General features: G+C 30.0%; 2 protein-coding genes across 4 annotated transcripts in view; one reads left to right on the forward strand and one right to left on the reverse strand.

Annotated features, from left to right (window-relative positions):
* The first annotated feature begins 558 nt into the window (after positions 1-558).
* Positions 559-27,871, forward strand: part of LOC126733922 (formin-2-like) — a 46,920-nt gene continuing 19,607 nt past the window's right edge. Inside the window, exons 1-5 of one of the 3 annotated variants that reach the window (XM_050437391.1) lie at positions 559-745; positions 19,729-19,992; positions 20,549-20,798; positions 25,772-25,973; positions 27,081-27,257. In XM_050437391.1, the coding sequence (XP_050293348.1) occupies positions 19,766-19,992; positions 20,549-20,798; positions 25,772-25,973; positions 27,081-27,257 (856 nt within the window). In that variant the 5' untranslated portion in view covers positions 559-745; positions 19,729-19,765. Of the gene's footprint in view, positions 746-8,374; positions 8,643-19,728; positions 19,993-20,548; positions 20,799-25,771; positions 25,974-27,080; positions 27,258-27,871 lie in introns of those variants that run through there. The other 2 variants (XM_050437389.1, XM_050437392.1) reach the window with 2 other exon arrangements.
* LOC126734287 (tigger transposable element-derived protein 2-like) lies at positions 3,466-4,530 on the reverse strand. The gene has a single exon (XM_050437844.1). It carries the CDS (start codon positions 4,528-4,530, stop codon positions 3,466-3,468), a length of 1,065 nt encoding a protein of 354 aa, XP_050293801.1.

Raw genomic sequence — 27,871 nt, forward strand, 5'->3', positions numbered from 1 at the left:
ATATTGGCAAAAATTATAAAAAGTGTCCATGACTTTTTCAACTGTAAATTCTGAAGAGGTTTTTGTTATTTTTGGAAGGAGTCTATGAAACATAAATTACGCATTGCATGCAATGACCATTAAATCCCATTTTAAATCGTCATTTAATGCAATGCATTTTTGACATTTATTTTTCACAAAAAATATACAAGCAATGAAACTCCAAAGCAAGCGTATTCTGTAATTATAGAGAAAAATGTTCTGCAATATACAAATATATCAAAAGTATACTAGTTATAAAATGTTAAGTTTTGAATTACGAATATTTGTATAAATAGCCCATCTTTCCTTTTTTATCAGTGTATAAATAATTTCTTAATATCAACAAGCACATGTAAATATTCTTATATTCTAAATATAGAGCTGATGATATTGGACATATTACCTACTCTACAAATAGGTCACCCCATTCATGTTATCATTCTATTATCGTGACACTTCCTCGTTGACCCATAAAATAGGATCATAATATTGCGACCACAGTGTGATCCATTTATTAATAATTATTACATACTAAGCTTAGCCTAGTATCTCGTCATGACACTTATCAATAATTCTTCTAAATAATAATGAAATAATCAACCGGACTTGTGATTTACCAGCATGAAAAAATAAAGTGTGTGTGTGTGGGACTAATATTAATTATTCACAGTAACTCTCAATGAAATAACTGCGAGTTAGTGATTCTTACTATATTTGGAGTTTGGTAAGTTTCTTATTCAACCTTATTAGGTTATCTCTTACTCGAAAAGTCCTACAGATGAAATAAAGTGAAACTCATAAACCACTAAAAAAGTTTTGGTAATATTTTGTGCATTTAAGGTACAGTATTTTTACAAAATTTAAGAGATAAATTTTAGGTGACAGATACTAGATCGGAAATTTCTATACATACATACATACTTTAATTTCAAAAGGAACTATCCTTAATAACGTCTTAAAAAAACACGTCAATTTAGATATACAGGGGGGCGTTTCATTTTGTTTTTGACCAAGTTCTGTCAATCACTTACAATATCATATAGTGACACATTACTTATTTCATATAGATAATAGATAATTTCTATTTGTTAAGTTCTGCATTAATATACAAATGTGAAATAGCCACTAGATTTTGAAATAAGTTTTGGTACACACAAATGTATAATTAAATAATATAAATTTCATGTATAAAACTATTTTCCAAGGCACTAAAATCGGAGGCGTTTATGTCAGCTGTGCTTATGTTTACGAAAAAAAAAACGGTAACTTTCAGTCTTACGATAGACATAGATTTGTTAGTATGAACATAACTGTTTTGAAAACCATTTTGTAGTAACATAAATAATAAATGTGTTTTAATGATATAAAGACTATGAAATAAAGAAAATATTAAGAAACCACATATTACAAAAGATTTTATACTTTTAGATTACTCCAAAATTAAATTCTTTATCACCCTGTAGTGTTCATCCTAGTACGCTTTGAGATCATTTTTATTAACAATTTTACGATTGAGAATTACATTCGTGGTTTATAAATCGACAAATTTTAATAACAATATTTTTCTGGAATTTTTTTAAAGAAATAAATAGAGTTTTTTGGACATTTGGATAGAGTTACCAGGTCTTAATAATGCTAATGAATTTCTGTTTTCATTCACTTAACAAAATAAGAATCTTCCATTATTCAAACTTGTTAACAATACTCCAGACTTTCACGTTTTCTTTTATTGGCCTCGATTTTCTAACATTGAAGTGTATTAAGTATAATACACTTCACTAGCTCATCCACCTACACGCATCAAATGAAAACTGCAAGTGAAATCTTCTCCAGTGTTTCTTATCTATGTGATTCAAACGTAATATGCAGATATGCAGATTGCTTATACTTACACGATTTGCTTTTTTCTTGTTGGGCTTGGCTCAAATAATTTTAATTAAATCATAATTATGTATGAATATTTCCAAAAATAATAACAAACGGTGTTACATTTAACGGTTGTCGGATGTTGGTTGTTGATTTTTGTCGGATTTATTTTCTTGCTTCTACCACATTTCTTTGGTTGAATAACATCATCCATATGCATGTTTAGTTTAAAAATTAAAAAGAAAAAGAAGAACAGAGAAAAGACGAGGAAGAGCATGGAAGTAGCGTTTGGCTGTTTAGTTAATTAATTTTGTTAGATAGAAAACTGGATTTCATTTTTAGTAGGTGATACAAACGGGATAACTTATCTATCTTTGGATTATTTTGTTTTTAAATTTAGATTCCTAAGACAAACTAATAATAATAATAATAATAATAATAATAATAATAATAATAATAATAATAATAATAAATCTATTAGAGTAAAGCGGGGAAAGATGGCAACATAAATGTCAATCGCTCACATTCGGACCTCCATCGGACCTACTCGCAATACGAACACTGAACCTTAGAGCGTACCCATGTAGGTTTGCGACGTGAAAACTCTTGTTGCCATATTCTCGTCGTCAGAAAGAGTATAATCATAAATGTCCAATGATACGGTATTGCCATATTACCCGCACCCATGGGTAATATGGCATCTAGCTCAGGGTAATATGGCAACATGTTTTCGTTATGTGAAAATTAGGAATTATGAGTTTTTTTTAATAAAAAATGCTAATGATCCCAAAAACATAAATTTATTTCTAATGAAAGAAATCAAATACAAAACATGAAAACTTATTAATATAATTCCTAGTGGCTACTAGTAGATATCCTCTAAGTTAAGTGCTTCTTTAAGCAAATTCGGATAATGGCGTACATTCATCGCAAAATCTGTCAGATCTCGTACATATCTCATGGATCCATTTCATACATGTCACGCACTGAAGCTAGTCGCATTTGGGACCGTTTTGTCGCAAAATGATCCATGACATTGTGCGCAAAATTCTGATTCATCAATAGCGACTTCGGATTCGTTGCTTTCCTGCGTTACTACTTCTGTCTCGGTATCTGACGAAGAAGGGCTTGGTAGTTCTTTGGTATCCCGGTTTTCTTCGTTTTCTTAATATTTTGTATTTTTTTCCGTTCTTCTTTTTGTTTTAATTTTCTGTTCTTTTCTTCTTTCTTTGTCCGTTTTTTGCAGAAATTGTTTCTGGTGAAGTTAGTATCTCGGCATGTTGGTTCCGTTTATAGCCACTTGGTCCTGGTTCGACGCGTGGAACCGGTAAAATTGCTTCAAAGGGATTCGTATCTTCAGGTTCCTCAACTGCAGTGACATTACCTGGTCTGGGATCATTCTCCTCCTCACTGAAAATCTCTTTTGGGTTAAGACTATCTTAACCGATGGTTCGTCGTTGACCATAAAAGCATAATCGGGATTAAAACGGTAAATCCCACAGGTTCTAAACCGGAAGTCCCGTTTTGAATTGTTGCAGCCTTACACCAGGGAATATTTAATAGTTGGGCAAATTGCAATCAGCTTAGTTTTCGACCAGGATTGTTATGTACCCAGTTTTGACAAGTTTGAGCCCAATAAGCTTTCAAGGGCTTAAAGAATACGCGATCAGGCGGTTGGAGCCAATGAGTGGTGTGGCTGGGCAAACAAAACAGGATCACGTCATTCGCTACAGCAAAATCTAAGAGTTCGACATTGGAACAGTGCGAGGAACGTCCATCCATAATTAATAGAACCTTACCGGTACCTTTCCGCGGAATAAAAAAGTCTTTAAACCATTGAAAGAAAATTTCAGATGTGACATAAGCTGACTTTTCGCCCATAACAACCTTACCGCCAGGTGGTAGGCCATCTTCGAATTCCCGTTTTGTATTTTTACCCTTAAATATGCAGCAGGGTGGGAAAAAAGTTCCTTCTGCATTTACACAGGTTAAAACGGAAATAGTTTCTCCTTTTTCAGCGCTTGTGATACAATTTACGATTTTAGCGCCTTTTGATACCACAACTTTGCCTGGATTGTTATTCAATTGCAATCCTGTTTCATCGAGATTAAAAATCTTTTGTGGGGTATTCAATGAATTATTTTCTCTAAAAACGTTTCCGAGTAATTCAAAATATTGTGAACATTCTTGTTTTGTCATGGCCTTGGCCGTGGCAGTAGACATACCTTGAGCCTTACGAACGGCCAGTACAGGGTGTCTTCTCATAAAGGCTAGAAACCAGTCTTGTCCTGCCATTTTCCGTTCAGTATTGAATTTATGTGGAATATTTTGTTGGACCACAAAAGAATAAGCAAGCTTTCTTATATCATGAGCAGTTAAAGCAAAGCCGTGAAATGCCATGTTTTGTATATATTTGGCTAAACTTGCTTCTTGTTCCATAGTAAGTGAGCCTTTGCGACCTAATGCCATCTTATCCAAATTTCCGGAACGCATTCTTCTCATTAAGGTTCTAACTGGAACATTATAAGTACGACTTATTTCCCGAACCGACCCTTTGCCTGCACGAATATCATTTACTGCATTTCGAAGATCTACTTCTGACCATTGGACCCTTCTATTTTTCCGAATATAAGAACGTGGCATTGTGTTTATCTGGAATGATAAAAAAATACGAATCACCATGAGCTATACCTATCAAAAAAGTACTTGGGGTAATATGCCGCACTTGCATTTTCATGCGGCATATTACCCCACGGTGCAACACCAACGTTTCAACTGAAAAGCAAAAACTCGGTGTAAATACAGTCAGCGGCGAAGGTGTTAAATGTTAAAGGTTATGAACTCACCTCGCCACAACAACGTGGATTATTTCAATCGGATCACAAAAACTTTTAAAAACTCCTACCATATATCGTATAAAAATAATATTTGGTGGGTACTTACCAGTTTTTGGGGTTTATCGTGCACTAAATGATGAAAATTATTGGAAATCAGTAAAGAGGTTGTTGACTACGTTAATGTCGACAGGTTACTATGGTAGTGCGATGGCGTAACCGCCAGAGTGAGCTATGAGCGAACTGAGGCATATTACCCGATGCGGCATATTCCCCCGCTTTACTCTATACTTCAAGTAAATGATTATATATAAGAATTAAGGAAGGTTATGGTACTTACTGAGAGGTGTCTTTACTTAGTAGCTGCCTTCTTTATGGAAGGGCAACCAGAGAGTAAAAAAATATCTATTCTAGATACAAGATGTCACGAATGCCTGAAGAAGCCAATAAGCAAGAAAACATGAAGGCATGCATGTATCTCATCTTGTTGTGCCTCTCTAGTATTTCTCTTTTGTTAATTAATATAATAATATTTTAAATTATTGAACTTAGGTTACATAAAATTAAGTAATAAGAGGTATTATTAAAAATCTAAATTCATAAGTCTTCCAAAGACGTAAAAAAGTCTTTTTTATTCGTCATGATAAGACATCATTTTTTAAATGTAGTAGCCTAATATGCGCTAAATATAGTAACCTTTAGATCTATTTAAATTTTTGGTTATACTTAGAAATGTAGATTTATTTTAATTAAAAATACTAATATTACTTTACAAAAGAAAATAAAAAAGTATTTATCATACCTTATCGGTTTTAAAAACAAAATTAATTTGCCAAAATGTAATTATTTGTTTTTTTTTTCGGATGTATCCTAATATTTCGTAGTGGATACGTTCTATTTTTACTTTAATTTTTTTACGTAGTTTCTGTGTTGTCCTCTTTTTTTGTTAAGTCATAGAATCTAAATAAAACATGTCCTGCAACTAGGTATCTTTTTATACCTATACATATATATTAATTACACTATAGGTGAAAATACTAGATATGGTTGATAAATCGTAAACGCACGTACAAGCAATAAGAAAGACTAACTAAGAATCAATAGAATCATTATATAAAAAATAATATCGTTTTCTTATAAGTATTCTTTTAACTTCATGGCAGAATTCTATTAAATTTAAGTATTTTAACGTGGGTAGGCATATGTTTGTAAATCATGAGTCGTATAAAACATGGAGAAAAAACATTTTGGATTTATGTTTCTCTAAAATGAAATGTGACTTTTATGTTCCTTTATATATAAAACTAACTTGAATTTATAGATAGAAGGCAAGGCTACTAATATACTAAATTCAATGGAAATTGGCTTACATGATTGCATATATGGCATGTTAAATATATTAACCTTATAATGCACTTTTGTTTTACATAAGGTCTTTGCATTATAACATAGGTACCCTAAACTATCAAACACTTTTATTAAATAACTCTCATAAATTGATTATAACTAAGTCATATAGTAGGCATTATTTATTTTCTCGCTCAATAATTGTCCCATGCCACTTTAAATCATCATTAATACCTAGAAAACGTACCTCCTTTTGTCAGAATGTCTTTAGAAATAAATAATTTAAGAGAATCCATGTTCGATTTGTTGAAGTATATAAATAAATAAAATGTGCGAATTATGATTTTAGTTATGTGAAAAGCCTCTTAAGAAGACGCGAAAGTAATTCTTTTTTAAGAAAATAAATCTCTATATTAACTTAGTATTCAACAAAATTTAGTTAATAATTTGAAATTTAAACATGACAACCTCATATATGAAAGTAAACTTATTCTTTTAGGCATAAGAAAATGTATGTCCCAAAAGTACGCATAGTTATAAAAAATATTCAATAAACTGTAAATGAAAACCTAAAACTTATTGTTTTTTTATCCAGGTATTTTCAAAAAATTATAATTTATTTTTATTAATTACTCAGCAATTGCTGTGCAGCAGAACATGTAAGTTTGATGCAAGTTCATTTAAGACGTGGAACTATTTATTTGCATTCAGTTGGTTCGTGGACCAACATGAAGGAAACGACACCCATTCTTAATAACACTAAAAATTTTTGAAAATAAAGCATTTATTTTAGCATCAGAGCTACATATAAGTACAGTCATTACAATAAAAACTAAAAATTAAAAATATTCTAATACATTTGAATCTTTTAAAAAATGCAGTAAACACAGTGTGTAAAGCAAAGAAAAACATAACTTAAACTTAACAAAATAAAATATATTATAAAAAAAAATAAAACAAAGTTTGAATTCCCTCTCTATCCCACACTGGATGGGCAAAAAATAATTATTGTATAAAAATATTGTAAACATATTGATAGTCTTTCTTTTTTATTATTGAAGATGAGTGTTGATCAATATTAATTGAGGTTGAAGGAAACTAATAATGCCGAAAGGTTTCCTTGAATGATTTCTTTCAATAAACTATTCAGTCCAATATTATCGCCGTTTCCTTATTCCAAATGAAGGAAAATCAACTCTACAGCTAACTTCTGGAAATCGATTTGGCTTAGCGTTGTTGCCGATATAATTCTGCTGAATTTCTTTTTATTTGGGTACATTTAATTTTAGCGTCATTTGAATAATGTTTATTTAATTTTTTTATATTGACAGTTTTTGTAATTAAATTGGAGTATTTTTACTCTAATTTTCATAATTTGGAGCAATGAAAGATAATAATAAAAATCATTTATGCCTAAAAAGCTGGTGTTCAAATAAAGTTGTTTTTTTTTTCTTTGCGTTGCATTTCTTTATTATTTTAATGTGATACTACTTATACCAGGACTTCAATCTAAATAAAAATCAAATTAAAGTTGATAATCTCGAATATTTCGTTACTACTTTAAATTACGGGAAATGTAAAGAAAAAAATATTATTAAAGAAATATATATAAAAATTGACTTGTGAACTAGGTGCTAGGAGGATAATAAATATTCGGATTGATAGTGAGAACGTATAATATTTCATAATTAATATTAAATGGGCAGTTTTTTCTTGTTGTACCGACAAGAAATTTTTTTTTCAAATAAAAAAAAATTAGTACATATATTGAAGAGTAATAAAAAAATCTATAGTTGAATACTTAGACCTTCTGAATTAAAAATATATTCTGGAAACAGTCTATTTTAATGACACAGGTTTTAGCCTGATTAGGTATCTTAGGAATTTTTGTCGAGATCTGAGTTATTTTACTCGAAACGTTTTCCATTATTTTGTAATTTTGTAGTATTTTTCTGCTATTTTGGCAAGAGCAGTACGTTAATTAGTTCCAAAATTTTTTATAAATCAAAATTCAGATTCAGAGAAAAACTTAAAAAATATCAACGCAAAATGCTGTAAGGTTTAACTTTTCGTAAAACTACTAGGCTCTGAAACCTATAAATATGCAAAGGTTGAATATACAAATAAGATATACATGCAAAAATATTCCGTTTTTATTATTAGAAGAAATGTCACATATAAAAATAAATTGATTAATATAATATGTAAAATATTAAGTTTAAAAAAACTAGTCCGCTGAACTAGTTTTTCTTTCACTGGTAGGCAACATTGTCAGGGCCACCGCCGCCCAATAAATCCACCAAACGACGGAAGGAAATGTTTCTTGGAGCAGAACAGACCGAAGCATATTAAAAAAAACGCTGTTTTGTTGCAATGGAACAACAAATTTTACGCATTGTTGATATTCAACAAAAACAAAAAGCAGTCAATAGTAGTACGTTGACATTTGTAAATTGTTTCCGTCCCAAAGGGCCAAAGTGTTTTGTGTTTATTTAAATTATGTTGATTGAAGGAACAGTCGTTGTGTGTGGGTTAATTAAATTGTTTAAACCAGCGGCATTTATTAATTAACAGGTAATTTGCTTACATATAATATGTAGTTTAAGGTTTTAGTTTTTTTTTATTTGGAGGGCAGTTCGCTAAACATGGTTATTTTTTGGATTGTGACAGGCTGTCAGATTAGCGACAATTTTAAAGGCGCATCTGCATATTATATGTTTTTTAACAAATATTAGTTTTTTTAATGATGTAGTTTTATAAAAATTAATTTTAAGTCGTTATACCGCATTTCGAAAATTTCTCGGATTTAAAGATACTGAATGACTCGCAATATGTACATCGTGATCAAAATAAATCTCTTTATTATAATTCATATTTTGGTATATATTAGGTTATAATTTTAAGAATACAAGGTGCGTCGCACAGATAGATAACAGAGTGTACAATCATATTTCTTGTGATCCAAATAGTACGTAGTTAGAGATTCTTGGAATATTGCACGATGCTGCATAATGAAGTTTGATGCGGTTGTCGCATTCTGTCTAAAGAAAAGGGTTTATATACACTATGTGTATGTATTTTGGTCTATGACTTTAAATAACGCCTGAAAAAAATTAAACAGATTTTTCGAAATTTCGGTTTTTTTCAAATATCTTTAAACATTTTTAAATTATGTTTAAATTTCTAAACGACATTTTCATAAGCATCAAATTGTTTAACTTTAGTCAAATTTAACCGACCTTGTAACTTTTAAGATTTTTTTTGAGGTTTTCGAGATAAATCTTAATGGTCACCCTCGAATTTGCGACACCTTGTACATATATAGGATAATTTTTTGAAAGAAACATAAATAGAAATTAATATGACCAGAATAAATAATTTAGAAAAAAATATGAGGTATATAACATATTTATTTTATAGTGATGTTTAAATATATGTTTTTAATAAATTAAAAAATAGGCTTAATTGCATCTGTTTGGAAAAAGATCGAGTTTCCGTTATTAAATGAAAAAACTAAGAAAAGCTTTTAAATCACGAAACAATTCGAAAGTAGGAGAATATTTAATCTTTCTCAATACAGAACTTATATTTTAAAATTAATCAATTTAGTTTTTTATTATTTCCGTTTAAATTTGAACAACTTGTAAATAAAAAATCCACAAAATTTGATAAATAAGAAAGTACATAAAATATTAAAATAGGTCTTATACATAGAGAAACAAAGACTTATAACTACTACTTGGCCACAGTCTAACACAAAATCTATATACTTTGACTTGGCCTTACATTTAAAAAGAATTTTTTTAATATCTGACATCGAGTATTTAGTGTTAATTAAAACATATATATACAAATCAATAAGAATTAGATTCCTTAACTAAAAGGAATGTAATATTAACCAAAGAAAACTTGACAAATGAGCAATAGGGTTTTTAATTTTTATTTGCAATTTAATCACAAATATTGGGATTTTTTAATTACGAATTTTTGAATTGTTAGTAATAGAAGTTAAAGTGATTTTAATTAGACATTACCATTAATCATACTTATATTTCTTGTAAACAAAATAATTTAAAAACTATCAAAATATAGAAATGATGAAAAGTTTAAATAATTTAAAGAGCAACGACCTTTAACTTATCCAAAAACCACAAGGTCTACAAATTAGCTTTCTTGTACTCTAAAAAGATAATATTTTAAATATTAAAATTATTTTCTAGTGCGATAATATTATACTCACCTATTTGCTTATGGTTTTAATAGTATACTTATCTGTAATAAGCATGTATTTAGGTTATGTAAATCAGCTGATTTGTTAACAATTCTAATATAATTTTATAGAATTGCTTAAAGTAAAATAGTAAAATTTATAATGTTTTAAAGTTAGTTAATATAACGTCGGGTTAAAAATACATTAAGTCAAAAAATGTACTTTCGAGTAATTTCGTTGCATAGTTTTTAGTTTTACAGTTTTTTAAATATTTACATGTCTTAAATAAAATTTGGTTTTTTAAAAATTTTAATTTTTTTTTGCATGTATATGGAGTAATAAGACTTAATAAACAGATTAATTAAACTTTTTAAAATACATTTATTTGAGGTTAATAATAAACAATGCATTAACTTAGTGTATTTTGCATGTAAGGGTTGACTTAGTGTATTTTACTTGTATTTTTTTTTTAAATAATAGACTTATTGTACTTCTTTTAACTTTTATTTTAGCAAAATGAATACCTAAAATTAACACTTTACATGGGAAGATAAGCACTAGTGTTAGTATGGTATTAAAAACAAACTTTAAGTCAAAAACTGTAAAACTATTTTATACATTAAACTATCTAATCTATGTTTTGGTCTTCTTGGTCAGTATCATTTTCAGCTGGTTCGGCTGTTACATCTAAAACCGAAGATGAACAAGGCAAATTGTGATACCAGTCACGTAGTGTCGGCGAAATAATGTTTCTGTCGCAAAGCTTTAGAAGATCTTTTTTTTAGCCACCGATATCGGTAATTGTCTTTGATATAACGGCGGAATTATTATATCTTCGAAGCTTCTCTCCTTAGTCATTCGATTCGAAGCTCGTTTGGTCAATCCAATATTAATTTGTTCATACTCATCGACAAAATCATACTTATACTGAACTATATTTGGGAACTGCTTATCATATTTAAAACATTTTACTTTTAACCAGTTAACAATAACTCCCTTTTGGTATTTATAGTAATTTGAACCAATTTTTTCAAATCCAAAAATTCGTTGAATTGCAATTCTCGTGCTTCATTATAAGCGTCATACATATTACGTTTCCTTCCAGCTTCTACCATTTTAAATACATTTTCATATTCATGGACACTGTAAATATCAATATGACGTTTAGCTGACTCAATGGAGCTGTGCATTGAGTCCACCTCCATATAAGAATGTCCGCTTTCCATAAACTTTTGTTCGATAAGTGTTGGGTGAACTCTCACAATATGTAAAAGGAGAACTGTGACCTGTACATTTCTATTTTGACCTCCACATGTGTCGGAAAAAATAGTTAAATATTTCACCTCGGGAGATAATTAATTTATGTATAAGGATAAACAGGTACCAATTTCACAGCTTCCACGCTTTCCATTTATTTCGGTCCAAAAGTAGCAAAAGGCTTCGTTTGGTCGAGCAGATTCATAAATTGTAAAATTATATAAGTTAAGTTTGCAAAGATAATACAGTAAACTGACTTGTGATGTTGGGATTTGGAGCACGCTTTGCATATCACATGTTATAGATTTACAACTTTTATCACCAGTTGCTATTTTTTTATCTTTATCCTTTTCTTTCATAGACTCTTCTTTTCTTCTTAAATCCTGATACTTTAACTCTAACTTTTCTTTATCTATAGCTGTTGCCTGTTGATATTCGTTGCAAGTGGGACATTGGTCTTTTTTTGGATTAAAGAATGATAGATTGTATTGGGTGCAAAATATTTTTCTATATGTAATAAGACTTACTCCCGGCGATTGATTTTTTTTACATTTTTCCATAAATAAATCAAATATTTTCTTAATATTTAGATTAGGATCTAAATAAAGCCGTTTAGTGGATTTTCTTGTGTAATGGCTCTCGACAACAGGAAAACTTTCAATGTGTTCTTTCACTCCTATTATTACGTCTTCTAGAGTCTTATTAGCTGGAGCTTTTTGACCTCTCTTGTCTGTACCACTGTACTCACCAGTTTCACTTCTATTTTTAAATGCATTTAGGATTGGAATATTTGAAATGCATAAGGTTTTGCAGAAAAAAGACTGACAAACTTGATGCCTAACTTCCTTTTTAGAAAAAAAGTATGACTTTGCATTACTCCTTTGTTTTCTTTCCTCTCCTTTTCGAGGCCGCCGATATTTTATTTCTTTTATTAAAACATTCATAAGTATAAAATCTTTTTGCCGTAGGTATTCCAGATTCCAAAATGTCTGGCATAATACCTTACGTTCATTGTCAGAAAAATATGTCGAACATTTATAACGGGACTTCTCACAATTCACTGGCTTGGGAATTTTGGGAGTTTGAATCTTTCCTGTTACACTTTTATACGGTTGACCTTCTTTTCTACATTTCTCTTCCAGCTTGAAGGCCTTGCAGTGCTCCATCTAGTTTTCTTTAACCTAGTTTCATGTATAACTTGAGTTTTAAACTCTTCACCATCTTTGCCTTCTTCACTAGTTGCTGAACTATCATCGTTTTCTTCTGGTACATAGTCCTTATCTTTTAAATAATCGTCCGAGTCCTCTATATTCGAGCTATATTTCGTTACTTGGTAATTACTAGGTCCAGGTACATCCGGATTTGGCACAGAGGGAAAGTTGCTTTGGTTTGGAAGACACTGAGTATTAAAGCCGTCCACATCTAAGCCAAAGTTCTTTTCAAAAAATATTTAACATTATTTTTTTAAAAATTAGGTAGGTATCTACTTTAAAATGTTTTTAAAAGTTATCTTAAACTAGGCAATTTTAACTTTAGAGCATATTAATTAGGTACGAGAAATATTAAATAAACCAAGTGGAAATGTACTGATTACTCTAATGCTATATTATAATAATTGTCCATTTCTTACCCGGGAAAGGGTCGTCTGCCTTCACAGGAGATAATGTGGTATAAGTTCGGTTTCTCGAGTCTGTACAATTTATTTGCGTAGTGGAGTCTGCAAAAGAAATATTCAAAAATAAAAAAATGCGATTATTTATTAATAACTCAAACAACTGACAGCACTGTAGATATTTAAATTATATCGAAAAAGTTTATGTGATGCCGTGGTTAGATTATACCAAAGGCCAAAAAAAACTTAAACAATGTATTTAAAACAGTAGTAAAAATAACAAACTACTTACCCCTGACACTCTGCTGAGCCCTTAATTGTTGAAATATTTTGTCCACACGCTTCATTATGCACATCACTCAAACTCTAAACAAGATAAACTAAACTGTTTTGTAGCAAATTCGATCTAAATCAACGATATTTTGCAGGTCCATACGAGCCATATGTCCGTTATTATGCGGTAAAATACATTAAGTCAGAATTTTTCGCGATGTCCGTACAAAACGCTTACAAGAAATATCCATTAAGTCAGTTAGTGTATTTTGCCAGAGCGAAATACGTTATTACTGACTTAGTGAATCTATGATTTCTGCAGAATAGTGTAATAAGAAATTCTCAATCGACTTAATGGATTTTACCATTAACAAATTTTATGAAATGTAACCAGGTGGTGTAAATAACTTAAAACTGAAAAAAATTGACTTAGTGTATTTTGCTTGTAACCCGACGATAAATTATCACCAAAACAACCAAATTTTAAAGATCTAGGCATAAATCCAATGCTATTGTAGAGATTATTGATAAAATACTAAAGTTTTAACTAACACGTAAATGTTTTTTTTCCAATATAAAAGAAAAACAGTCCTCAATATTTGCATTTAGTGTTTTTCATATTAATAAAGCATGACTTATACCATAAATAACACCATATACAGGGTGTTATTTAGTTAGTGTCTAATATTTTACAGGGTTATTTTTTAACTATGCCAAAGGCGTCAACGATATATTTTTATTTTTCTACTTTCCGAACGAAAATTGGAGATTTTTTGACGTTAGAAACTTGAATTTGGCCTTAATTGAGCTCTTATTTATAGAAGAAGAACGTGTCTTTTATCACTTTCAAAGATTCGTGACTTTTTGTATAACCTGGTATTATATTTCTTTGAAGTTGGGTAATAGGGGCTTAAGTCAAAAAATATAGTTTTTCAAAAAACGAATTTGAAAATTTTAAAAATTGCTGTAAATTCGATTATTAGTTTAAAGCTTGAAGTTTTTGATATTAGAGTATTTAATTCTTTTTTAGATCAAATACTATTCATTATCTACAAAAGTGTATTTTCCAAAATTTGAGTGACTTAAGTCTTTATGAACAAAAAAAAAGTTTTTTTTAGCTTACTGATTTTTAAAAAAGGACTTATGTCAGAATGGAGTAGCTTTTAATAAGACAAATAATATCAAAATACATGTTTTAAAAAACACAAACCAACTTTTTTCCCTTAGAAACTAATTGATTCATTTAGCCTAAGTAAGTATTTAATTTTCTTCTTGTTCTACTGCTTCATCCACTAGATCTGGGTCATTATCAATAACTTCGGTAGGTAAATTTTGATAAAATTGGTGAAACACTGGTGGCACCAAAGAAAGAAGCGAACACAAGTCTTTCTTTTTCTCCTTTGATATTGGAAGTAACCCTTTAGTATACAGTTCCTTAACTACCAAATCTTTTAGGTTTTGACTTTTGCCCCATCTCAAAAAGTTTATAATTTTAAAATCTTTAGTATCAGATATAGAACTTTTGTAACGTACCATACCGCCATTATTATATTGTAGCCATTGCACATTATGCCAATAAAACTGTTCGCATAATATATTTTTCTTTCTGTTGACGATTACTGATTTTAATAACCCGGAAAAATCCAAAAATTCATTTTGCTCCATTTCATGGACTTTAAATTGTCTTTTTCTTCCAGTTGTTCTTACCAACTGGTACCAATCGTGTGGATGATATACTGGAACTTCCATTTTCTTTTTTCGCTTTGCTATTATGGAATGATCAACATCACATTCCATATGTGTATGCCCAGATATTAAGAACTTGTGGTTTATCGTTAAATTGGGATTTTAGTAATGAGCCTTTATAAACATAGCAGCGACATGACTGTTTCGATTTTGTCCACCACATGTGTCGGAGTAAAAAGTTATGTTATTTAAATCATTGGGCAAATTTTTATTGTGAGTGTACAAGCAGGAAGCAATTTCATTACCTCCCCGAGCAGCCAATGCTTCATGCCACATGTAATGCGTCGATTCCCATTGCTATCATGCACTGTTAAATTATATGTCCAGAGCTGACGTTTATAGAATGCTACTGAAGAAGTTATAAAGGGTGTTGGAAGGCACTGCTGGAGATCAAAACTAAAACATTTTTTATGGGGATTTATTTTAGCTTCCGTCTTATCTTTAGTTTTTGCTTCGAATGCAGCATTAGCTTAGTTGTGATGCAATTCCAGTTCCTTTTGTAAACGAATTTCATCTTCTTTATTTCCTGATTTAGAAGCAACCTGTATTTGCATACTAAGAGTGTCGCATTTATAGCAGGTATCAACGTATGGCTTTTTAAACGATATTTTTAATTTGTGAAATTCTTTTTCATATATCGTTCTTCCCACGGGATTTTGCCTTCCTTCTTTGTACAGATCGTACATAATTCGCAGATTTAGGTGCGATGGTAGGTACCTTTAATCATTTGTACGTCTTGTATAATGACTCTCGTGAGAAGGGAACGATTTAATATAGTACGCACTTCATTTAATTCCTGTTTAGATTTTTTATTTACGGAAGGTGTTATACCTCTTTGATCTTCAACAGTAATGCCAGAAGTGCTTTGCATTTTGTTTTTTAAAACCAATTTTATAAACTTTTCCTTTTCATCCAAAGTCTTACAAAAATAATCTTTGCATACAGATATTCTTTTTCCATTTATTTCAAAAAAATATTCGTAAGTTACTTCTCTGTTTTTTGAAGAGTCGCGTTTTCTTCTACGACTTACTTGGGTATCTTTGGAATTAATTAGATTTGCAATAAATGTTACCCTTTTGCTATGGGATTTGTTATGGGATCCTAAGAACCAATATTCATCAAAAAATTTTTTTCGAACGTCTTCATTTAGTGTTTGTGAGCATTTTTCTCTACAATCTTTTAAAGGCTTCATATGTCTTGCATTTACCATTTTACCGCTTATATTTACGTAACTTTGTCCAGAATGAATTTTTTCAGTTCTCTCTTTTCTTACAACTCAGGACTACTTTTTTAATGGTTTATCTTTATGAACTTTTGCCTTTTCTGCTCCAATTATTGTTGAGGAAGCACTAGGTCCAGCTTGATTGAATACTTTGAATATTAGTAGAGGAAATATTAGCCTTTGAACGACTTATATTTCTCTGAATGGACAATAAATCAATGTTGTCGTCACTGCTTTCACTTTCAGATTGTCCAGGTAAATAGTCCTTATCTGCATAACTGTCATCTGAATTTAAGATAGCTGTCAAATCTGCCGACAGTGAAGGGGCTGGCGATGATGTTACAGACTCTATATCTGGGATCGGATCTTCTGTTAGCGACACAGCTAAACTTTTATTTATTGTATCGCCGATAACTAGAAATGTAAAATTAGTCAGTAACATACACGATAAAATTACAAGCAAAAATGGTTCTTTTACTATACCGTTTTAAAAGCATTCACCTTTATTTTTTGCTGTATCCAACTGTATATAATTTTCACCCAAAAACTCTCATCAAAGTCCAAAATATTTGAAAAATCCGAATTAACAGTTGGAAGGCATTAAGATTTTGTAACTTGGGTGATCAGTATTAGGCATTTCTTCGTGATCATTATCCGGTGTATGGGAGTGTGAAATAACTGGAATTAATAATTTATATTTTTGTAAATTTATAATGGGGTTATGTTATGTCGTATTAAAATACTTTACTAATAATAAACATAAGACAATTTTAAAAATTATAACAATTATATTTACCTGTTTCTTCACATTTTCTTGCCAATTGCAAAATAATTTTACTTCTTGCACTCATGTATACTCAACGATTTTCTACGATAAACAACGACTACACATAAATTTCTATCCACGTGTAAATTCCACATACATAATAATGATAAATTGATACGAAAGTCTTAAGTCAGCAATGCAATTTTAAATTTAAAAATAATGTTTTGATATAAAGGACTTAAATTGACTTAAGTCATTATGACAACACTTTACTTATACAATGTTTTGGTACGAAGGTCTTATGTAAACTTAAGACTCTATTACCAGACCAGAAATTTTTTTTTTACTTAAGTCTTTTGTACCAATTTATGGGGCCTAAATAAAAACGGTACGACTTAAGTCTCTAATATCACCAGAACGAGCAAAAAATGTTGACTTAAGACCAACATGTTTCGGGATTTCGACAAAAAGTGACTTAAGTCCTTTGTACCTAACATGAATTCTTTAATTAGTTTTATAAGAAAAAAGTACTTTTTTAGGAGCAAACGTTTTCAAAATATTTGAGTTTGAAATAATCGATGAATGTGTTTTAAAAAAGTGAAACAATTCTGTAAAATAACTTTTTTAATCAAAATGAAATATTTTTAAAGAAAATTGAACACACGAACGCTAAATAGAAATGAGGCGAAACACCAGATCAACATCACAATAGGCGTTCAATCTTCTGCACATTGAATAGTCTTGGGAACATTTCTGGAGTGTTTTGAATCGTTCAACAAGAGTCTAGTATTCGATGTCTTAGTTCTTCTTAATTTTGAATAGTTTGAATAGTTTTTAGATATCCCCAAAGAATATAATTCAAACTATTAGGGTCTGGCGACCTCGGAGGCCATGGTTACTACTTAGGCTCTCCCCAACGATTATTAAAATTTTGATTTAAAAACTCTCACGCTTGGCTGCTAGAATGCGCCTGGAAACCATCATGAATAAACCACATTGTATTCCGTGGTTTTCTTCATTTTCTAGTAAAATATGCACATCTTATTAAAGAAACTTACGATATATTTCGCGAATTAATCTTCCCGGAATGAAAAATGTACGAATTAAATAATCGCCCAGGATTCCAGCCCACACGTTAACAGAAAACTATTTTTGAAAATGTCATTCCTCTATTGCATGTGGATTTTCATTCGACCACATATGACTGTTATGAAAATTACATACAGTGAAATTTGCTTCGCCGGTATGCAGGATTACATTTTCAAACAAAGCATTTTGAAAAATGGGTTTGAAGAAACCAACGGCAGAAGTTTATATTTAAGGGAAAGTGATGAGGCAGCAATGCCTGCACTCTTTAAACATGATACTGATACAACAAATTGTGAACTAAAATATTCCAAGCTCGCTAGTACTTGCTGATGCCCTTTCCGGGTATTCTTCGACCAGATTAAGGACTGCCTCTTCGATATCTAGCGTTCTTACCGTTCATGACTAGCTTTCTCCAAACAAACAACACAAACAAAACGCATAATAGTTGCTCCTAGCGACATCTAATGGAGTACCTATTTTGCGTAAAAATTATTTTTAAGTCATTTCATTGACCTAAAATATAACACAAGGTTGTACAAAAAGTCATGAGTCGTTAAAACTCATAAAAGACACGTAGATAGCACCCTTTACAAGTAATAGTTAAATTAAAGACAAATTCAAATTTCTCGTGTCAAAAAACCTCAGGTACCAAATTTCATATTTCGACATGTTAATAGCAAGAAATAAAATATTAGTAACTTGAAATGATTGATAAAATTGTGATTTTTAATTTGCGATTTCTTAATACCTAATTACAAAAATTCAATTTATTTTTATTTGTTACTTTTGAATTGTGAGTAATTGGAATTACAGTGATCTTAATGAATACTAAAAAAGAGTAATTTTTAATAATAGAATTCAGTTTTAAAAAAGGGAATCAAGTAAAAATAAAATAAATAGAAAGAATAGATAAAATTTTAAACATTTAAATTCTTTTCTGGTGCGATATTTTACTTGTTTTTTTATGGTTTTTGTAGTTATACCTATCTTTAATAAGCATGCATTTAAGTTATGTAAATTAGCTGCTTTTGTAATAATTCTAATATAATTCTAGAAAATTACTTTAATTTAAATAAATACACTTACGATGTTTAAAGTATAATCTTTTAGGTTAGTTAATGCAAATTGCAACAAAGTTTTTAAGTTTCTCGGCAAAAGTCCAATACTGATATAGACATTGTAGGGTATTGTAGATAATATACTGATGTTTTAACTAATACGTAAATATTTTCTTCGATATTAAAGAGAGAGAGTTTTAATATAATGTGATAGAGTATAATGTTTTTTTTTACAAGCAAGACATAGACTGTAAATACTTATCACTTAATTATAAATAGAGTCATAGAATTTACCTTGGCTCAAAAGCTCTATCTAGATGCTACATACTTTTCATTAAACCAACGCATTGGGATACAGCTGAATTTTCTTTTAAACAAATCTTTATTACTTGCGGTGCTAAATGACCTAATTTTAATTTTCTTTTAGATCATGATATACTTTATCAACTTCACCCTCTTCTAAGATGGGTAATCTACAATCCGAGGGTGGTAAGCCAGGAAAAGGGCAAAAAGGTGGCAAATTAAAAAAACGATTGCTAGGAGGAAAGCAGTCCAAAACTGAAGAGTGGGTTAGTGTGGTACCTGAAGACGTCGATGCCACTACTGATCCCGATAAAATTTCATCACCTATTTTAAGTAGCAGTCGGATTATTGAAGATGAAGATAAAGATATTTGTAAAACTACTTCAAGGTAAGGTTTTTATAGTTTAAATTAGTACATATAAATTTATTTTTTAATACATTCCAAGATATTTAAATGATTTTAGCAAAACAAGAAGTAAGTTTAAATGCTAGCTTATTTGATAACATATTATTTTAGAGATTATTATGGTTACTTTTTCTCAAAATGAATTTAATCATCAATTATAAATCGGTATTAAAAGAAAAATTGAAAAATGAATAATTTAATTAATTAAAGCAATTCAGCTAGAATAACTATCTCTCTGAAAATCCATCCAGTAATGCTAGTTAGGTTATAAATTCTTAAAAACGAGCTATTCTAATAATATAATTAGAAATTATGTTTAATATTAATCTTCCTAAAGCTTCATATACAGTCTGAGGTTAAGAATATGAAGAATATTTTAATAAAAACTACAGCATAACTTAAATGTGCATGATCCTTACTTTTTTATTAAACAATTAGGTATTAACTTAATACCATTAAACGCAAATGAATTTTTGATTTTTATCAAAACAAAAGAAGAGATAACAAACTTTATACATGACTGATTTTAATATTTTAGCTCGGAATCAAATTTTACCCTAGCGCTTACCCCAGCAGGTTTAAATGGTTTAAATCACGATTCCATTTCGACAGTTATTTCCGATATGCCACCGTTAATTGAACAAACTCTAGATGGATTCGAGGAGCGACAGGCGGATGTGACACCATCCATCGAGAATGGCGGAAATGAAGATTTTCATTCACTTTCCGATGTGTTTCAGCCGCTCAATATATTTAAATTAAATGAATATAGAGCTAGGATCGATCAGGTAAATGTTAGCACCCGGTGCTTATAATTAAATGTTTTTAGGCAACTTATGAAAAACGTACTTTAAAACCGTCAGGGTGCACAAATTAAATTTAGCCAGGGATTTTTACATAATTATTTAATAAATTTTTTGAATTTTATTCTAAGATTATTTTTATTTTCAGATTTTTTTACCTTAAACTATTAATAATATAAATACAGCTTTGCATATGTCATTAATCCTACGTATTATTTGCTTTGCAAACCTAATAAAAAATTATTACTTGACCTCATAAACCAATACTGCAGTTTTAACTTTTGTCTAAGATAATTATAAGCCTTAATATTATTGATTTATGGTCTTAATTAATAATTTTTTTATTGGCACGTTATTAATGTCGATTTTGTGTTTATCGGTTGACGTAACTGATTAGATTAACGCCATCTTCTTATCTTATTTTTTTATATTTATAAAAAATATTTATAATCTATAATATAAATACTTTTAATAATTAAAAAAAAAATATTTTCGAAATTTCATAATTGTAAGACTAAAAATAGAAATAACGTTTTAAGAAATGACTTTTTAAGGACTTAATTTCTAATTATTTAATTTTTTATTGTAAATAAAGGCGTGTATTAAAAACATTTAACCTTTTTTGACCCTGTTTATTTTCACTATATCCAATTGTTTTGTGAAAAATTATGAACCATCTGAATAAAATGGATATTTTCTACTACTACAATACCAAGTATGGAGGCGGAAGGAAGAAATATAGGATCCACATCAACTTAGAGGAAATATAACCTGTATTACTTTTACCTGGATAATGCAAAAATATTTTACAGAACGAACGGGGCCCTGATCCTGCAATTATGCAAAAATTCATAGAACGGAGAATTAAAATTTTGAATTAAGAGAAAAAAATATTTTGTCGAGTATAAGTAGTTTGCAATGATAAAATAGTAATTTCAATTTTGAAATGTCTATAAGTTTGATTGATGTTGGTGTCAAGAAAAAGCTAGGAACTACTTAAAAAAGAACTATTTCACATACCTAGATTTCGTGAAATGATTTCCTGATGTCCGCCAACTCTCACTAAACTGATTTATAGACGTTCCTGATCTTAGAACATTAAAAGGCCTTTCAATGTTCTAAGTTCCTGATCATTAAAAGCCGTTTTTCTTTTAAATGATTTCCATTGTTGATCTGCCCTATTGTTGCCTTTATCCAAGAAAATTTGTTTATTTTTTAAATAAATTTTACATTTTATTTCTGTTCATTAATCTATTTTATTAAAAAAATCAACAGAAACCAAAAATCACTTGGCGATCTCTTAATAACTAATTATAAGTTCACTGCTGATACGTCCGTGTGCAAGGCATAATTTGAATTAATTTGCAGCGACGACACACGAGGAACTAGCAAATGACGAAAACATTTAATCATCAGAAACTCGTGGCTCCACAGTCCAGGGCCTTAGCCTTAAACATGACGTTGAGACCAGTTATAAATGATAAGATGCATTTAGTAATATTGATAGAATAAAGCATATCCACTCTATGGATGTCAAAAATATATATTTAGATAATATATTTCTGTGTTCCTTCAAATGCTGCTGATGCAAAGAACCGTGGCTAAAAGATTTATCGGCAAATAATCTCTGCATACCTCTCTCCTAGATTACTTGTCACCAAATTGGAACGAATTTTGGCATCAGCTCTTAGACTATAAATAATCATTTCAATACTTCTTGTGACAAAAACAAATGAAACAATACCAATGATTTCTGGCAAATGAATGAAAATGAAATCACTAAATCCATCCTCGACCAAATCTTCTGATTTAGCCTCTTCAAACTTATTGCTGAAATTTGGTGTTCAATGTCCGATTTTCCTATACTGACCACTCAATACACTCCACAAAGTAACGGGCATTACATCAGATGAAATTCCACATATAGAAGTAACGCTTTTTTGTCCTTTTTAGTAGTTAAAGATAATATAAATTATTTATAAATTTCCTCTATTACCTGTGTTGGCTTCTAAAGAAAGATCCACTGAGAGAACAACATCTCTTTTATGTTCGTCAATTTTTCGCTTTATACCTCGGATCTAGCAAATAGGATGCATTATAAGTATCGGTACAAATAATTTCAATCCACCGTCTTAAATTTTTCTAAACAGGTGCGTCTTCTGCACTCAAAAATAGACTTAGTGACATTTCTCCAATCCAATCCAATTTTTATTGTTACAAATAGAAATTTATCATTCCGGTCCCAAAACACATCAGATAAGACTAAACTCTTGATTTTAGCAGGAACAAAACATTCCTCATCAATATGATAGACTCTCTGAGTCAATGTTTGTTAGCCTGAATACTGACAATGCAAGCCACTGCACTTTACTATAGCCATATTGTTTTTTTTAAACTGTGTTTGGCACATGATTTAATTTAAAGAAGCGTTTCTATGTATGTACTACGTATCCTTCATAAGCAAATTTATTCCATGAGAAGCACATCCAATCCACTAAATACCTGGGTACCTTATCGTCAATTTAGCCAAAGCAGCTCTAATACTAACCAATTGGTCTATCAGAATGACGGTGGTCTGCTCAGGAGCAATATATTTATTAAATCTTTGTTATTCTTTACGATATAGGATCGGGTAAATTAGCAAACTAGTAGAATTTTTTCTGCTAATTAATATGATAAAAACAGAAATTGGAAAAAATTGAACATTGCGTTTTCAAGAAAATATAAAAAATATACTTTTGCTAAATAGAATTCCCTGAATATTTTTACACAAATCAAAAGAAAATCAACGGAAAAAATCCTACTAGTTTGCTAACTTAACAGACCCTGTATCTTAAATATTAACAAAGATAAAATCAAATTGCCGACTTAATTGTACACACCCTGTATATTCCAGCGTGTTTCTGTGCCTTCGGAAATGAAAAGTAATAAAATAGATCTCCTTTAGGCGTGTAATCCATTTAGTTAATACTTCTTTTATTTCTAATGTTTGACCAACCATTGCTTATGATCGAAACACTACTTTAAGTGTCAATTTGGGCTTTTACTTGGTTTTTTAATTATCATAAGATGCATATAGATGTGTCCACATCTGTTTTCTACTTGGGACATTAAATGTTGGGCCGATTTGGAGCTGATTGATACTTTGGTCAAAATTTCGGTTAATTTCTCGTCGTCAATTAACTAGGCACTAACACTACAAATGCATCTGGAGTACTTGGAAGAAAAGGAATAGGTTTTAATTTTTTTTTTGACAAATATTTAAAATTTAAATCGCTTAAATAAACAATTAATACGATACAATAATTTGTATATATTTAAATCGCTCAAATAAACAATTAATAGTAGTAGTTACATCACTAGACATATTGCTATATATTGAAATTAATTTTCAATTTCAAGGGCCATAACATATAGTTATCTTGACAAATGGGTGGCAAACAAATTAAAAGGATACGCTCTTATATCATAATGATTTAACTTTATTATAAGCTGATCTTAAAAAATGTAGTACAAGATCTTGCCGATGTTGCAGAGTGTAACTGCAGGATCCCGTTTTTTTCCCTGCAAGGCCTCCAATAGTATTTCCAACAACTTCAAACGATGTTTTAAACAAATATGGATCATTTCTTAAACTAAATCGGCTATCAGTTATAATGATAATTTCGTATATTCATAACTTCTTTAACCTGTTCCGTAGGAACTACCACGCTTTTTGTTTTGTCAGTGGCTCACAGAGAAATTCTTAGCAAAACAATAATATTACTCTTTATATTGCAGACAATGTCCTTTATGTTGTGAATATTGCTAGGACTGAATTTAGAACACATTTTATTATTCAGGTATATTTCTGAGAGTCACATCAATATTAATATAAAGATCATTGAATAGGATTCCTGTAACAGATTCAAAGAAACTATTACATAAATCAGGAAAACAGAAATTTGTATACAATTTACTCATTCTTGATTTCAGAATTTACCTAAGTCTCATAACTTAATCCTAATTACAGCTACTGCGTTATTAAGAAGCAAGCAAGAAATAAAGTCATATAATAAAAAAATTATAAAGTAATAAAAAAGGGTTGACATTTTTATAACTGATTTAATCACTATCAGCCTGTCTTAATCCACTCCTGGATATAGGCCTCTTCTATTTCATTTTATATTGACCTGTTTTGTGCCTGGGGCATTCGGTTTTCTCTCGCTCTTTTTTGGATGTCATCTCGCTCTCTTAGCATGGAACTGCTTCTCTTTGTTCTTCGTGGTCTCGATAATGATTTTCCTCCATTTCTCATCATTTCAACGTGTCCTGCCCAGCGTCACTTGTTTTTTGCAGTTTGTTCTATGACATCACTTACTTTGGTTCTTGCCCTGATATCCTTGTTTCTTTGTCTATTTCTCAAGCTGATTCCTCCATCACACCTTGACAAACTTAGTTGCACTTTTCTATGTCATAGTGACTGTCTCGAGCCTGTAGTAAGCAAACATCGTAACGGGTACTAAGCAAACATCGTATATTTTCCATTTCAGATTATTTGGTCTCTACGGTTCTTTGAGGATATATGCCAGTTTTTCAATTGCTGACCATGCCAAACTGATTCTGCTCATTATTTCGGCGGTCTGGTTGCCTTTGCTTAGCTTGATGCTGTGTCCACTAGTTGAAGGGTGCGGTTATCGACTGTTATTATTAATAATATTGATGTTTTTGTCCTTCGTTTTTGGGGGTTCATTTCTAGTCCTTCCTTCTGTATCTCTTTTTATGGTGTACTGTCATCTTACATGTCTAGGACCAAGGGAGCTATAATAAATATCAAAGTTTAGTCTAATTTATACCTAAAACTTTAGTATAACTTTAATAATAAGAAGAAAATGCTATTTTGCATTTTTTCGTGCTACCTTATCAAAAAAACACACTCACTTTTCTTTTACCGTTAATCATATCTTTTATATTTGCAGGAAAAAGTAACTAAGCTAAGCAAGCTAGACGTAACAAAAACTTCACAAATAAGCTTAGAGAGTGATGGAACCGGCTTTTCTACTGGGGTAATGGAAATGACAGATGACAAAAGTCCAAGTAAAAGTGAAGAGGGTTTATTAAACAGTACAGCAGTAGATGAAAATTTTCACAAGAATGGCACTTCTGAAACAAATAATATTGGTAAATATATAAGTATTAAAAGTAAAGTGTAAATGAACTAATTCTTAAATAAATAATAAAAACTAATTATGCAGCTATTAAAAAAAGTAAAATACTTCAATTTTAAGCTCAGATTAGGATCTTAAACCTGATTAGGAATTCCCATGTTTTGTATCTGTGACGTCGTTAGACCTATTGTGTCTTTTATTAAAATAGATTATTTTTTTATTGACAATCTTAAACTTAAGATCTTTGATAAAAATAAATTTGGTTTGTTTTTATTTTATAACTTATAAGTTAATCCTTCATAAATTCCTTCATAAATTATTTGGGAATTAGAATTTAAAAAAAAATTATATAATATATTTTATTGATGTCCAGGCTAACCAAATAATATTATAGAAATGCCAGACAAATTTTTAATGACGTTTCTTTATAACGTTTTAATGACATATGATTTTTTTTTACATTTTAATGATTTAATTCTTCACAATTGATTAATAAAATTTATTTACATTATGTAAATAAATTTTATCACATTATGTCTACAACCATATTTTATTCCGTAGAAAATTAATAAATAATATTTATAAAGAATTTTAAAAAAACATAATACGCTTAAAATTTTCCTAAAAAATACTTCCATGGATTTTTTTTTCGATAGTTTCCATTTTAAGTAAATATTCTGCTCTGATAAAGCCAATAAGCAGAAAGTTTTGCATAATATACCAAATAAATTTTTGTATATTTTGTATAATTTTCAAAGAATAATATAATTTTGTATTAACTATCCTAAAACCTAAAATGAAATCGGATATATACAATGTTTAAACATAAACATGTATATCTGCTGTTAATAGTCTGTTAAATGTATATGTCATGAACAAAAACATATGGAATTAAACCTATCAATATGGGGGCGTCATTTAAATACCGACATTAAACATTGATTTTATTTGGGTTTTTTTTGTTGCAACGTGATCCCGCATTATTCAAATACACATTTCTGATTGGGTAAGAGCAAAAAATAAATAGTAAAAATTTCCGTGCAGTCTTAAAATTCTTAGTGGATTAAAAGTTTAGTGGTCAAAAGTTGAATAATTAGTTTTTAAGGAGAGTTTTTTTCAGGTGGTTTACCTACCTATAGAAGAATAATGTCAGTACCATTGGATGTAGGTACTATTTCAGATGGCGCTGCATTGCAAAAATCAACATCTTTGAGTAGAGCAGAGCTTGAGGCTCGGGTACAACGACCAAAATTTGTGCCTGAAAAATTGGATTTTCGATTGTATGAGAAATTTGAAGGTATGTTTAGTGCCTTTAATTTGAAAAACCTCTATTTTGGTATATATATATTTTTTAAATAAATAATCATGTGGTAAAACGTCAGTGTTACAGAGTGATAATCTTCATGTTACATTGATTTCTAACAAGTCTTAATTTAAAAAAAGCGTTACAGTAGTCTCTTATTATAAAATTTTATCTGCTCTTTGTGATTTAAATTGTACTTATATAAATTTTAGAAAAAGATATGTTAAATATGATAAATAATAATAATAATAAATAATCGTCTATTATACACTAACGAAATATTACATAAAAGAGAACATTCACATAATGTGCTCTTCCATGCTACCTGAAAAATACTTCATAGGTAAATGAGTTTTTTAAACATTTAGTTCTATGCAATAGTATTCGAAATCTTATGATGTTTCTTAGACTATGACTATGTCGATCTTGTCTTACTGTGAAATAATCTTAACAATATTTAAGGTACCTACACTTGTAAATTCTATAAACAAACTGACCAAAACTTAAAGCTGCTCTCTGTTCCTATGTTAGTATTTTTTTTTGAACATATGTTAGTGTTATGTTCCATATCTCCATATATCTCCAAGAGGCATTTTGAGCTAATCGTT

This window comes from Anthonomus grandis, chromosome 3 (assembly GCF_022605725.1).
Source record: "Anthonomus grandis grandis chromosome 3, icAntGran1.3, whole genome shotgun sequence".
Lineage (NCBI taxonomy): Eukaryota > Metazoa > Arthropoda > Insecta > Coleoptera > Curculionidae > Anthonomus > Anthonomus grandis.

Coding starts and splice junctions, on each gene's coding strand:
- LOC126734287 (XM_050437844.1), bottom strand. CDS start 4,530: ATGCCACGTTCTTATATTCGGAAAAATAGAAGGGTCCAATGGTCAGAA.